Source organism: Rhea pennata, chromosome 1 (genome assembly GCF_028389875.1).
Source record: "Rhea pennata isolate bPtePen1 chromosome 1, bPtePen1.pri, whole genome shotgun sequence".
NCBI lineage: Eukaryota > Metazoa > Chordata > Aves > Rheiformes > Rheidae > Rhea > Rhea pennata.
This window is the reverse complement of record NC_084663.1, coordinates 25,276,181-25,291,303: the sequence shown is the minus strand read 5'-3', so window position 1 is coordinate 25,291,303 and position 15,123 is coordinate 25,276,181. Positions and strand designations below refer to the sequence as shown.

Genomic DNA, 15,123 nt, shown 5'->3' with positions numbered 1-15,123 from the left:
AGTAAACCTTGGGAAGGGAACTACTTGTTAGAATAAAACAAGCGGTGATAAGAACAGGAAGACAACCAGACAAACTTTCTACCTGTCAGTTATTTACCAGCACAACAATATGGATTTACTGGCACTGAAGAGAGCAAAAAACAAAGGAGGGTCGCTTTCTCTTTGCTTCATTTCCCATATGTAAACAATGATATAGTATCATTTGAAAAGGGTTTAGAGTGGAAAGTGCTCATTGCATTAACTGCAATATGCTGCCTGAACAAAGCTTAAAACCATTCATCTGTGCCAGTGCAGACGAATATAGTTGGCAGCATTTGTGCTCCCAGTTGAAAGCTCCCATGCTGTCTAGAAAATTCTTTGGACTCTACTGTACAGTAATATGTTATAGGGAGTTCTGGTGCCAGCACAGTCAATGCATAATGCTGTGGATCCAAAATACCACTTAGATCTTTGCATAGACTTCTGCTAAAGGCCAAGCAAAGACCTGCAGTGAATACCTGATCGTGACAAGGGAATCAAAGGCAAATAGAGAGATCAGTCCCCTGCGGTGCTGCCTCTGTGCTTCGGTGATGTTTCCCTCACAGAACAAGTAGGACTGGATGGTGACAGAAAATACATAACAGCTTTTCTAGTCAATTTAGTAGAGCATTTTATGGAAATAATGAGAAATTCCTCCTGAGTAGCAGCACAAAGCATCTTCTTTGCCTGCCATATGTGCTTTTTCTCTGAATAGAGTGCTTCTACACAGTATAGATGTATGTGTTTGGTAAAGTAGTATTACTAAACTATCTAATAGTTTTATATAGTTTAGAAATTAAGCGGTTCTGTGGTGTGTGATAACTGTAATGGAAATATGGTTCAAATGCAGCCCATTTCTCTTATTAGCACAAATGATCAATGCAACAAAACTGCCTGTATGCCACTCCTCACTGCAGCTCTGTGTTGCTCCAGTTCTACTTCACTGTACCTCTGTCTACAGTGATGCAAAGGGGGAATTTGTATAACTGATGAAAGCAGCTGAGACAACAGTGTCAGGCAGGCCTGTGAATATGTCACTGGGAGGATTCCTGTAGCTGAAATCCTTAGCGTATTCCCATCAAAGATTCACATCAAAACATAGGCTGTGCTCACCAATCATTTTTGCAGCATAATTTTTCTTATATATTCAGTTTAAAGTTTGTTAACTTGAGATAAGAATTTGTAGTCAGAATTCAAGTATGATAACCCTTGGCACAGTATGTTAACTGTGTGTGCTGTTACCATGAAGTTTTACTGTTGAAGAAATAAAGTAAGTAAGTGTTGCATTTCTGTTGCTCAGAACCAGTTGATAGTAAAATATAAGCTTAGACTGTGCGTCAGCAATATTTTTAAAGCCATTACTACAAAGTTTATTTATGATATGCTTATTTATAAACAACAAGTCATTCTGTACTGGAATACCCAGTGGAGCTTTTAATGTTACTTTTCATTACTGTGGAAATGAATAAAAATGAAAGTTGATGTTCTGAAGCAAGCTTTTTAAAGCATTATCTTATCCATTGCTTTAGCATAAATGTGTAAAATATATATAAACTTTTTCACAGCTGCAAAGATTTTTTGAGGTGTTCTTCAAAAGCAGTTCTCCCCAGCAAGCCTTTAACAACATGAAGGAAGCTATAAGCAAACTCCTACTGATAACTGAGGTCTTCAGTGAATCATCCGCCTCAGGACCAAATTCTTTAAATCAGTAAGTACCTTGCAGTGGTTATTGCTGTGCTTTTGTCAAGCTAGCTCCCTAGAACAGAACTAAAAAACTGTGGAGGATGCATGTCCTAAAATAACAAACTCTCGTCTATTTCATACTTCTTAATAAAATGAAGTGAGGACATGTGCTGTGTTTAGGGAGTAAAGCTCTTTAATGTCTAGTGTTTCTGATGTGAAAAGGTTATGATGAATACCTAGAACCATATTATGTGTCCCAGTTAAGTGTTTCAGGCAGCACAAATGAACAGAAATCACTCGAAAGCAGGCTAGTACAAACGTATAAACGCTGTATTTCGCTTCAGTGAGTCCTCTGTCATATGTCAAATGGTTAAAATCAGAGAAGCCCCCACCTGTTTTGATCTGGCTGGGGCAGGGAGTTTGAACAACAGACAGTTGTGAAGTACTTGGTAAAATGTATGTTATGAAGTATACCTAGGCAGCAATGTTCACTTTTATCGGTGTTAAATCTTTGTAGTCACTTCTGTTAAGGTGTTCAAATCACTATACCTAGATCAACATGTATGTGTACTATGTTAATTAATTAAAATTATTAATCTATATATGCTATATCACATCTCTGACATTTTTACAGCAATTAGCAAATATGCTACTATTTACTATGTATTATAAAGTTTTATGTATTATATAAAGCTATTTTAGAATCCAGCTGTTTTAGTAGCTGTAATATAAAGCTCATTATCTGGCTTGTGCAAATTGGGAATAAAGCTTACATTGTGGGTGAAGAGGATGAAAAGGAAGTGAGGAGTGTAACAGGAGTAGAGCTATTTTGACCATGATCCAAACTCCAATATTTGTTTACCAGCAGGATGGGTACCTTTTAAGTATGTAGCCCCAATTAATTGCTTAGAGTTTGTGGCCTAGGCCTTTAGACATCTCCACAATTGCAGCACAGATCCTTAGGTTCAATAAGTCCAGAGAGTTTTGCTTGTTAGATGTCTTCTGCCCTCCAGATGTCTCCAAAGCATTTGTGGGACTTCATTGTCATCAAAAGACATTTCCTCCTCTAGTGTAGTTCCCCTCCGTCACTGCTTTAGAAGTCAACCTTATAAATAGTCTATAACACTTTTTTCATTAGCCCAGAAGGTGATTCTCTCTCTGTTTTAGGTTTCTGGTCCTTCCTAGAAATCTTGCTTAGACTGCGTTGCTTGCTTTCTCTGGGCATTCACGTATATTTTCAGTCACTGTAGCATATATTTCACAATAGTAACTAACCTCACTGAGTCTGATTCCTGTTACACTCTATTTCAGATGCAGCCAATGTTTTCAAATGCTAACCTTTGATATTGGATTCAACATCTCTATATACCCAGTAGTTCTTGAGGTAAGCAAATCCTACTGCTTTTCTTAAGGATTTCTTGTCTCCATGAGTGCCTTAGATGTTAAAAGTTTACCAAATAAAAGAAGAAGAATTGCTTGACCCCAAAAAATTACACCAAAAAAGAACATAGCAGGGAACCCCCTTTGATAGTTGCCCTCAAATCTCTGAGAAATGTCCACATGCATGAATATTAATTATACATGGAAGTGGAGAGTTGCTGTGGGAGAAAGGTTGTTAATGGACAGAGTTGCTCTAATGAAGTTCACCGTATTCAAATGTGTTAAGTTTTCAGTTTTAGTAGTACAGGCTATCACCTCATTCACCCATTCTGACCATCAAGTAAACAATACTGATAGGAAGCATTGCATGCAAGGAAAGTGAGGTATTAACTGTGCCAGAACACAGCTGATGCGAAGAAGTTAAAATACCACAAATACCTTTTAATAAAAGTTAAAGATCTCCATGAATTGTGCTGTACTTCTTCAATCCATGACCTGTTCTGACCTCCATGATACTACTTTCTGGACTGTTCTTGAAACCCTCTAAACCAGAGAAAGGGCAGCTGTGGCATAAGCTCCTGTGCCATGTTTGTACCTCTTCTGTCTCAAGAATAGCCCAGTGCACCACAACGGTTGTACTGCTTTCCAGCTGCTTTTCATTAGTCTTTATATATACATAATAATTGTATAATAAAGTATGCATATAATATCTTTGTCCACATCTATCATACACAGAAAGCTAAAAAAGTTTTGCGAAAATATATCCAGCAAAATTACAGGAGACAACTTTTTAAAGTAGTCTTCATTTAAAATCTGTTCAGGTTGCTAATAAAAACAGTGCAGTCAATCTCTTCAATGCTTCATAAACCAAGGCCCTTTAAATGCACAGGAGAAATGGACTTGGGAACCGTGAAGACAATATCCTTAATTAGTCTAAAAAGATGTTTTTAGCTAGTAGAAGAAATATGACATGTCATCCCAGTTTTGAAGTGTTCATGAAAATTAACTGTAGATTGTAAATAAATTCTTTTCTTCATGAGAAATCCTCTTCTTCCCTAGAAGCTGAAGTATGCTTAAAACTATAAACAAAGCAGAATCTTTTAGTAGACCTGTCATATTTACCTGACTGCACAGTTGTCTCAACCATCAATTATAATAATGCATAAACTTCAAGTAAATCAGTAGTGTTAAATGGTTTCCTATGAAATAATAAATAATTACTCTAATAAATTAATAGCTGTTAATTACTAAGCATTAACTGACATTTTAGTTTGAATAGTATCCCCTAGAAGTTGAAGTATCTGTATGTCCCATATGGCTTAAAGTTGCTTTTATGTTTATGCTAAAATACTAATTTATTTATATTTTATAAATATGAGTTTGTTCTTTGTGTTTATATTTTGTAAAAATTGTATCTTCATCAGTAATAACTTCTAAATACCTAAGTTTTGTAAAGGATGTGTTAATATTTGAGCTGACATTTTAATTTTTTCATTAATTTTCAAATCAAACACATTTAAGAATAGCTATCTTAAATGAGAATGCAATATTGTACTCTATCCACTGGAGGTCAGCAAACATTATGGTGTGTAGTTGTTACAGAAAATATAGTTACACATTTCTTATATTATAATCCTGTTTTATGTATGTTATTATGACCTTTTTGTATAAATACTTCTAGTTTGGCATAAAAGTTTTGGAAAGACTGGACTAGATATATATACTCAAAATTTCTACATTGTTTTCCATTAGGTGCATGATAACTTTGATTTTCAAGATGAAGATGAGTTGAATATTCAGGACCAAACTTACAGGGAATTTATTTTTGAAGATACTTTAAAATTTCTCTTATCTAACGAAACCTCAACTTCCAGTTTCATAGAAGCTTTACAAAACATATATGGATCAACTACGAGCAAGGTAGCTAATTACACCTTTTTCTTATTATTTCTTTTTAAAAAATATTTCATTCTAAATTGCATTTCACTAAGAAAATGCTGGTGCCAGATTACAGAATGAAATATTTATTTCAACATAGTGCTTTGTTTTTGAAGTCTCATGATTTTTGAAATCATGAGAAAAATTATAATTATATTGGCCAATGGAATTTTCCTAAGCAAAAATTTCGCTCTCAGAGTATGTCATTCTCCAAACTACAGTACTTTAAAGCTGTTTGTAAAGCAGTAACAAACCATTTGCCTGCCTGTATAATTAATTTTTGAAATGGTCTATTGCACTACACAGGTTTGTGTGTTTTTGTAAACCTAGAATAGACTAACTGAAACAAGTATGTACATGAGCATCAGAATTACATTTGGTTTCTTACATTATATCTTGTTTTGAATGCAAGATCCAATTACAAGTTTTTCCCATTTGTAGGGTTCTTATTATATCTGAATTACTTGTGAAACCTGTTTCTGACAAGGTGGGATCTCCCTTAGCAGCCTTTCTCTCAGTCTGGGCACTAGTAGGGGGCATTTCTGAGGAGCCTCCTGTTTTCAGTGCTTGTAGGGATAAAACTATCTGTGAGACCACCACCTTTCTGTCAGATACAAATAAAACAGGCTCATGGATTCTAAATTTATGGCAGGATGAAGTGGGAAGCCACACAGGTATACACAGATACAATATGATCACCTAACTTTTTTCCTAAGGATTCTAGACCATGTTTCAAACTGTCCACTTCACTTTCTATATTTTGTACACTTTCTTCCCATAATAATTCTAACATGTCAGATTCTTTTCTACACAAAACTAACGCAAAGTCTACTTAACAGTAGACTGTGAAGTGGGAAGACCTATGAAGGAGCTTATTTGTTGTGAATTTGAATGAGGTTAGACCAAGTTCGGAGATGCTGTAGTTTGTCCATTTGATCACCAAAGGGAGTAGGACTAATGAAAGCACATTACTTTGTGTTTTCGTAAGTTAATGTTGTCCTTTCCTTCATAGGATGGAACCTACCAGAAAGAAGATGAACAATGTTTATCTTTAGAAGAAATAAATTCAATTAATAGTTTTGTAAAAGAGCTGAAGAATCTTGGACAATTTAAGCTGGTAAAATAAACAATTTTGTTATATTTTATACATATTTAATGCAAATCTGTTAACATTTCTCCTTGAATGCCTTTCTCTACTCTCTCTGGAACATGTGTCAAGCCAGATGGACAGGGAAACTGGGAGGTCTGCTAGTTTTATTTTGGAGTGTTTATGAAAATAAAAGTGAAAGAGAAAAGAAAAAAATAGAAAATTAGAATTGAAGATATATCAGAAAGGACAGCTAAACAGAAAGGGAGACTAGAAAACAGAAGAAAGGAAAAGAAGGAAAATAATGAAAACAACCATTTAATGAATTGGTTCAGAGAGGAGAATAGCAGTGAAGCAAAACAGGTATAAATGGAAGGACTGGAGAGAATTTACTATTGAGATCATGACCAGAGAAAAGAATGGTATAAATAAAAAGATGGCAGAAAAGCAGACAGCATATGTTACGTGCCTTCTCCTTCACACTTTAAATGAGTTCATTTCTTGAGAAGAATGAAGAATGAGAAATAAAAGCTAGACACTGCAGCTGATGAGGGAAATTGCTGTGAATTGAGAAGTACACAGGAAAAGAAAGATCAGCTACTGAATCTGTTGTTCAGAAAGTCTTCATGTTATAAAAGTAGCTGGCTGCAGAGAAGAACATGCAGATACTGAGGGTCAGAAATAAAAAAGGACTGAGTTTGTAGTGTCTGTGTGGATACTTTTTTAGAGGAAAATAGTTGTCTACGTCTGAAAATCGAGAGGCTTTAGAAGGAAAAGAGACTTCCAACTCGGTACCAATAAGCCTGATTTGCAAGGGTAGGCAAGACAGTTATTTTCTAGATGTGTGGAAAGAACATTAATATAAGCATGTAACATATAGATGCGTAATAATATTTCTATATACTACATGCAGTCACTTCTTATGCTTTCTCACTTCTTTGGAAAAATAATATTATCACTTACAGTCCCTAATCAATGTCTCTTTTCTCAGCTTTACCCATCTGCTGCACCCAAAATCCAAACTTTGCTGCATGACCTTTATCACCTGGTAGACCCAATGAGGCGTCTTGGTTCAGTCTTGACTGTACATTGGTTGCTTTCCAGTTTACTTGAAAAGTTCCAGTTCATGACAAAGGAGTCACATACAAATTTTGCAGAATGGTAAGATGGCTACTATATAATATGCATATTTTCTCAACAGATATAAATTAGAATAGCTCCAGTGAGTGCCGTGAAACTTAATCCTTTGGTAGGTGTAAACAGATTTACAGCATCTAGAATGAAGGTCCATCATCCCATCATGGAGCACTGCCAGCCATTCTGTCATTAAGGTTCCAACTAGGTTTCCACAGAGGGCACATTTTCCCCCTGTGTTTCTCTAACACAGAATATTCTGGATTAGAGAATTAATTGGAACTACAGTAAAAACATTTCAAGAAATATGAAGTGAATTACGTGGGTTGTTCCTGAATAACTGTAATTAGGAATATTTACCAGACAAATTTTACCAGGTGATTTTTTTCCTAACAAAATTAGGAGTGTTTACCAGAGTTAAGACTATCTTTTAATTTATTCATCAGTTAAAGCCAAAAATATGAACAAAGAAACTAAAATTTCAGATGAAGATTTTTCTAAAAGAGGTTAATATTTTGGAGTTGCTCAAAACTGTCAATGTCCAACAAGAGACAATTGAGAGGGCACCCGTACTCTAAGAACCTCATTTTAGCTCTATTTTAAAGCTGAAAAATACTGTAATGACAGGATCTGGATCTGTTGAGCTTTTGGCAAGAGATTTTAACTTTCATTAAAAAAAAAAAGGAAAAAGGGGAGGAAGAATAAGAGGGAGGAAAGGAAGGAGTTAGGAATGAAGGGAGGGAGGCAGAAATGTTATGGAGTACTATGTATTTAGAATTAAATTTGAAAAAATGTGTTGTCCTTGCTAATTATTTCCTAGCTAAAGGCATTTCATGCACATGTATGCATGCATGCACATACGCATACTTCTTTTCTGGATACAGGCATATGTTGTATTCTTTAGGTAAAAAAGGCTTCAGGAACAGTGGCATATTAGAAAATATGTGTGCTTCATTCCACTGAGTCTCAAGTTAGATGTGCAAAGAAGGTTATTGTATTCATTTTGCTTGGAGAATGCTATAGTCAATAAATAAGGTGACTATAAGACTTCCTTAGTTTTAATTTCATTTCTCAGTGAATTTGAGTGTAGCTTTCAGCAAGTCAGTCATCTGTTTTTTTTGTTTGCCTAGCTATAAAGTAGAGATTATACTTGACCATTTCGCTAGGTAACTGTTTTTTAGTGTTTTGAAAATACACAGTTCCATGAATGTGTGAAGCATTATTGTTGTTACTGTTGGCCACTCCATGAAAAATAACTCTAAGATGCAGCTGCTTGCATTCATGAATAAGCCCTTTCCCTTTTGCCAAAATATTTAGCTTTGCATATCAAAGCATACCAACGTTTAGCAGCTTTCTGTTCTAATCTAAGCTATGCCACTCACTTTGAGCAAGCCCCTTGGCTTCATTTTTTTCTTCAAGTTGAACACAACTATATGTGTATAAATATGTAAAAGTACTATGACCCTACTGCAGGGTATAGGCCAATCTTCTAGTTTGCATTGTATTTTCCTGCAGTGGCTAAACTAATAAAACCATTCTGTTGATGTGTTTTGACATTGCTAAATCACAAGCTCTCACCCTGGTAGTTACAGGCGTGTGATGATGATGCTTGTATGAGATACGCATGTAATTATTCATAATTGCACAAAAGAAAGAGGTGAGTAAAGCTTGCTCCCTGAGTAACTCTGTTAAGAATTGTCTTTGAGCTTTGATTAGTCTATCCTGAGATTCACAACATGGGTGAGTCTGTGTACCAGGACATTTGCCTGAATTTCTTCAGTTTAAGGCCAAATTGTTTGACTGGGTTTTTTTAGCTCTACTTATTTCATTGACTGTGCAAAATGGTATTTCCATTTACAATATCTGGTGATTTGCATAGGTGAATGTCCAGCCAGACAAGCATAGATACTTATGGCAGAAACAATGACTTTTGACTTAGGTTTTTTACATTTATACAATTCACTGATCATGAATCTGTAGGATGGAGCTGGGATTTAGGAAAGTTTCCTGGCCTGGCTTTCTCTACCTATTTCATCTACATGACTCATATTGAAACCTTCAGTGACTTTAGTGAACCTTCTGAATTCCTTCCACAGGAGAAGCAGGAAGAGTTCTAGAAACTCATCTCAAACTATAATGAAGTGGTTAAAGGCCAGGTGAGAATGACTGTCTCATAGGTATTGATGTGATAAAGTTCCTTGAAAGTGATGAGGAGGTATTACCTAATGTGTACACTGAAATCAATTTTATGTTGTTTGTTCGCTGTTCTTGAACTCTATATAGTTTCAGCTTGTGATATGATTAAGAGGTGTATGATTACTGTCTATCAGAATAAGGGCTATAAAGTACATACAAACAAGCACATACTAACAAGCATGTTTGACATACTGTCTGCGTCAGACAGGGAGTAGCTTGAGAGAATCAGAGTTGTGAGGAAGACTAACCCTTCTATATTTGCATAAGAAACAAGCCTAGGTAAGTCAATAAAGCTGTAATTTTTTTTTTTTTTTTTTTTTTTTTTTTTTTTTTGAGAACAGCTGATATATGTAGGGGGGAAAAAAGTGAGCTTCCAGTATACAAACCCTTCTTTTAGATCTAAATAGAAGCAGAAGCCCTCAAACTGAATTTAGACTGAGATGAATTGCTTGGATTTTAACTTGGTCCTGCTCATCACATGGGAAATTGGAGATATAAGTATGATTGGGAATATGGGGAAGAAGAGGATGACAGCAAGGAAGTCTGAGATAAGGTCACTAATCTACAGAGGGAAGGAGAGAGAGATTTGATAGTAAGTGCCAGAAAATAAATCTCACCCTTGAGTCTGCAATTTTGTGGTTGTCCTTTGAGGATCAACACAAGATACTTCATTCAAATGAACTAAATACTCTCCTGGAAACTCTATGTCTGAAATCAACCAAACAGTCTGCATCACACAGAATTTAAACTGACAGCTAATAGAAAAAGTCAATAGTGATTGTATCTCACAAAATGACCTCCTGTGGCCACTTGTATCTATTAGGTAACCCAAATGTGTCTGTTTCTTCCTATTCATATGATTTGATCTTATGAAAGATATTATCTATCTCTACACATACTTCACAGCTTACGTCTTTAGGCCATACTAGTATATACTTTAGGCTACACTAGTATTGCTGTTGTCAGTCCTTTAGCTTTCTCTCTAGCTGAATCACAGACAATACTAGAGGACAGGTTCATTGTCAATAGACTATGTGACACACAGTATGGATCTCTCAAAAGGTGAATTCACAAACATGCACCCACCACTGTCATTCAGTGAAGTTCATTAGAACTAATTGCAAAGTGTGTAGGCAATATGCTTCTCTACACTTCATAGCTCCTTGTAGGAGCTTCATAGCTCCTACAAGATATTAAGTATCTTGTACAAGACTAAGGAAAAATAAGGGGCCACTCACAGGTGAATGTCCCTTGAATAACAACATCTGGAGGAAAGAGTTCTGCAGAGTCAGAGGTCTCAGCCACTGTACTTGAGGAAGAGCTTCATGACTGAATCATTCCTCAGTCCTGCTGACTGAAAGGAACTTGGAGAGAAGAAAATTTTATGGTGCTAATGATTAAAATGCTAACTCTTCAGTAGAAATGAATACATTCATTTGATTATCTTTCTATAATGATTTTTCTAATTATTATATTTTGATACCCTAATATAATTAGGTAGATTAAAGTTATTATCCCTCTCTTAACATTGTCTGATGACAAGCACAATCTCTTTGCAGAACTGACATACACAGGTCACAGAGTTCATTTGGGAGCTGGGGTCCTTGCAGTGGTGGTGGCTACCACACTCCTGTGGTGTCCTTAAGCTAAAATAAAATCAGAGTTTTGTACAGTTAACACGTTTTCATTTCACCTTACAGCAAGTTTGGGAATGGACATCATGAAAAGGAGCACCAGAAAAAAAAATGTATTTGACAGATGTTAGCCATTAACTCCTTAGCAAACAGAAGGAGGGGTGTCAAATGACTTATAACTTGGAAAACAAACTCTCTAATAGTTTGGTAAGCACCTCCTTTGACGGAGGTCATGAATGTGCATGAAATTAGGGTGGTGTCTAGACAGTGCAAACTCAGAACTTCAAGTTCATGCACACATAGACACACACTGATCTGCCAAGAGCCAGCTGCTTGTTTGCTAACTTGGTAAGATAACCCAGAAATCACTGTTTTAGTATAAGACAGTTCACATTTTATCATGATTTACTTTAATATTCCTTTCATCAGCTCCTATTGAAACATCAGTGATGGCTGATTGCATAGAACAATATTGCCATCTCTTCTCCTGTTGCAGAGTGAGCTTGTTTATTTCAAAATCCTACTTGGATGGACAGGAGGCATTTGGGAAGAAGCTGCTTTATGAAAACTCATGAAACATTAATAAGAAATGCTACTGGACCTCTGAAAAAGCCTGATTAGCAAGAGGTCCTACACTGGACGTAGATTGGAGAGAAGCCTTCTTTACGCCATGCTCCCTTTTTGTTTAAGTATAAAAAAAAAAAATCTGCTGATTTAGCAAACTGGTAGTCATGCAGGTGTTAATGAATGGTTGCAATTGTCTTATTCATCTTTTTTTCGCTGAAGATACATATTCTGAATATGCGTTGTTTATTCTATACACTTAGGATATATAACCTGGATGTTAATCACATGATTTGTTTTGAATTAGTAAACAAACAGAAATATGTAGGTAAAATAATATATATGGCTGATTTGTTCCTTTATATAAAGTCATGCTAACTTCTGTACAGGTGTTCACTGTGTCACAGGCCTTCATTTATATTTAAAGCTTTTTAACAAAGTCTAACTCTAATATATATATATAAAAGAAGTATGCAAACAGATAAGAGATAGGATTTAGATTATTTTATTCTTGACTATATTGGTAGTCACTTTTCCAATAATTCAACTGCTTTTTGAAATTTAATACTGCTTTTCTTTTTTTCTTATTGTTGTTATATCCTACTGTTCATTATAGAACGTATGGTTTCTGTCACGTTCATTCGGGAAATACTAATGCTGGGAACAGGAATCCAGAAGGTTCATCTTTCCATGGAGAATATTAAAATACCATGTGCCATGGGTTGCCAGATAGAAATTGTTGAAAAATTTTCTATGGATTCTCTTCCTTTCATTTATGTAGAATATGTCTGATATTGAATTGGCAGGAATCCTTCTGCAGAAAATGAGAGTATTAAGCAGAGTGCTCCTTTTGACTTAAGGAAGAATCAGGAAGGTAAGGGATCAGAGTGAGACTGTTTATATACTAGACGTTTCCTATTTTTACTATTTCTGCTAATGTATATGAATCAGGCATAGAGCAGAAAATTATTAATTGTTTCTGTTTATTTTCAGCATTGCAATATTCCAACAATATTAGAGAAAGACAATGCAGTTATGGTAAGTAAAGGTCTTTCTAGACCGTCAAGGGGAAAGAGGAGAGATTGACAATTTTTTTTGTTTTTTTCTGCATAAATTTTTAGTGACTGGATTGCCTGTGGGCTGTTATATAGAAACAGGATTTTTAAGTAACAAGAATGTTTGTGAATCACTCCATAGTGAGACTATTATGTGAAGTAACCCTCAAGCACAGAAATTAGACATTGTTATGTGTGCGTATTAGTGTGTATATTCCAACACTCATTGATTCCTTACTTCACTTTAGTAGACTTTTACCCGGATGATTTTCCAAGTTCTTAGCATATATTTGTTTTCATAGAATAGCCTTTAAACTTGACTTACATGAAGCCCTGCATTAGGCCAGAGTCTTCAATTCCAAAATGGAGTTTGAAAGAGGTGCTTAAGAGATGAAGAGCTTTTTTATTTCTAAAATGTCTGTTTGCATGCCTTATATTAAGGTAGTGCTTCTGTCTTTAGTGAGAACAGTGCTTTTTGCTGCCTTCCTTACTGATAACAAGGAGTCACTGTACAGACGTGCAGCGATTGCCATGTAGAGGAAAAGGCCTTCTACCCATTTTTATTAATATTTCTCCTAATTCTCTGTTACTGAATTCGGAGTTCCTCCAGAAACTCCTCTGTGTCAGACAGAGGCCAGAAATATTCCTGGGTTGGCTGACTGACCTCATGATTCTGATTATATACTATTTTACTTCGAAAATTCCTCAACTGGTTTCATTGTTAAGCTAATAGTGAGGCAAGTGAAACCTTCTAGGTAAGGTATACAGGATCGAGGGAACTGTTTGTATTCATACATTAATACTAACAAGTATTACCTTTCTGTCTTCAATTTGTGAGCAAGTGATTCACCTGCAAATCTAGCTCAATTTCTGCTCTTACACTGGAATAATATCCTTTACATTTTAATCTATGCAATAAAGTACTAAAAATGTCCCTGTTGTGTTTTTCTAGGCTAATATTCACCCAGATAGAAAAGGCCCACACAGAACTGCATGGATTTTGACCCTTTGACCTTTATGACTCTTTTAAGCCATATTTTAAGCCACAAGATTTGTTCAGACATTTTATTGAGTTTCCTGACTGGAGTATTTTCTGAAGGACCCAGTTTTAAACACATACTAGAAAAAGTAGTGTATGTAGAAAGTAGATTTTGAATGTATAATTGTACAGTAAATCTGATTCCAATAGGCTGGATTAAAATATTTGTCATAAGTGAGTTGCCAGCAAATAATTATTCTCAGGAGTCATTTGGCAAACACTACAAAATAATGGGTACGTTTGAGCAAATAGGATCTGATTGTGGAGACTTCATACACAGAGAAGTAGCTGGAATTTGTTGAATTAGGAATTTTAATAAATCATTCTTCCAACTGTACTACAAATGACCCCATGGGTCTAGCTATCTCCACGTGACTTGCTTTTATGAGCAACGAGAACATGTCTAACATATTTTGATTTTTCTTGGCAATTTCACATGTACATAAATCCTGTACACAGGCTGGTACCTAAGTAGGTTATGAATTTTGTCCCTACTCTTCCTTAAGTTTCGGTTAACCAGATAGAGATAGGATTTCCCAGACCTAATCCTTGCATTTTCAAAGGCTTACTCAGACTTCGAGTTTTGTACTCTGACTACAGTCACTGGGCAATGAAAGATTAAAATCCCTCCAAGATCTGAAAATTTCTCTCAAGTGCCAGTAGAGTCTCCATTAAGACCTTGCAACAGGACTATTAGTCTCAGGGTGACTGGGCATTTACAAATCTTGCCACTGTACATATTATCAATCTGCCAGAAGTTGCATGTTACTTACTTATAAATGTTCATACATTTCACAGTTTTTTCTTTGATGCCTTCTTGGAACAGATAAAGATACCCTATCTCATATCAGGCAGATCTTCAGCAGTCCACAGCTGGACTTGAATCCTCAATTTAACCCAAGGATCAAAGAATACTACACAGAAGTCCCATTTGACATGGTAACAGTGAAGATTGGAGCAGAACCCTCTAACTGTCAGTGTCATGTACACCTTGATGAGAAGAAAGGACCAAGGTATACGGGACAAAATATGCATCTGAAAACCAGAAGTATTCTTAACTTTGGAAATATATCAGAATATTTCAGAATTGTTTTGTGTTACTAAACACAGAGAATACCTATAGATTAAAATTGTCACAGGAAAACTCAACATGCAAAAAAATTCTATTTAATTGTCAGTGTCCTGAAAGCAAAGACAATTTGTTGTAAAACCGTAACTAGACTGTGCCTTACAGAATGCACAGTTGCTAGCATCTCATCCAGCTTTTCTAATCACTCACAGGTTCAAAGCTGTGCGGGAATAGGCTGTGACTGCACTTTACACAGTAGGGTGGCAATGAATTTGGCACATCCAGGCCTAGATTTGGCACTGTGGCCTAAGCTACTGTCCTACCAG

At 35.8% G+C, this 15,123-nt stretch overlaps 1 protein-coding gene across 2 annotated transcripts in view; it reads left to right on the top strand.

Moving 5' to 3' along the window:
* CPED1 (cadherin like and PC-esterase domain containing 1) overlaps positions 1 to 15,123 on the top strand; it is a 149,844-nt gene that overhangs the window by 61,133 nt on the left and 73,588 nt on the right. Inside the window, exons 8-16 of one of the 2 annotated variants that reach the window (XM_062583293.1) lie at positions 1,584 to 1,726; positions 3,013 to 3,085; positions 4,834 to 5,001; positions 6,032 to 6,136; positions 7,098 to 7,267; positions 9,337 to 9,396; positions 12,441 to 12,508; positions 12,628 to 12,672; positions 14,555 to 14,741. In XM_062583293.1, the coding sequence (XP_062439277.1) occupies positions 1,584 to 1,726; positions 3,013 to 3,085; positions 4,834 to 5,001; positions 6,032 to 6,136; positions 7,098 to 7,267; positions 9,337 to 9,396; positions 12,441 to 12,508; positions 12,628 to 12,672; positions 14,555 to 14,741 (1,019 nt within the window). The remainder of the gene's footprint in view (positions 1 to 1,583; positions 1,727 to 3,012; positions 3,086 to 4,833; positions 5,002 to 6,031; positions 6,137 to 7,097; positions 7,268 to 9,336; positions 9,397 to 12,440; positions 12,509 to 12,627; positions 12,673 to 14,554; positions 14,742 to 15,123) is intronic. The other variant, XM_062583302.1, reaches the window with a different exon arrangement.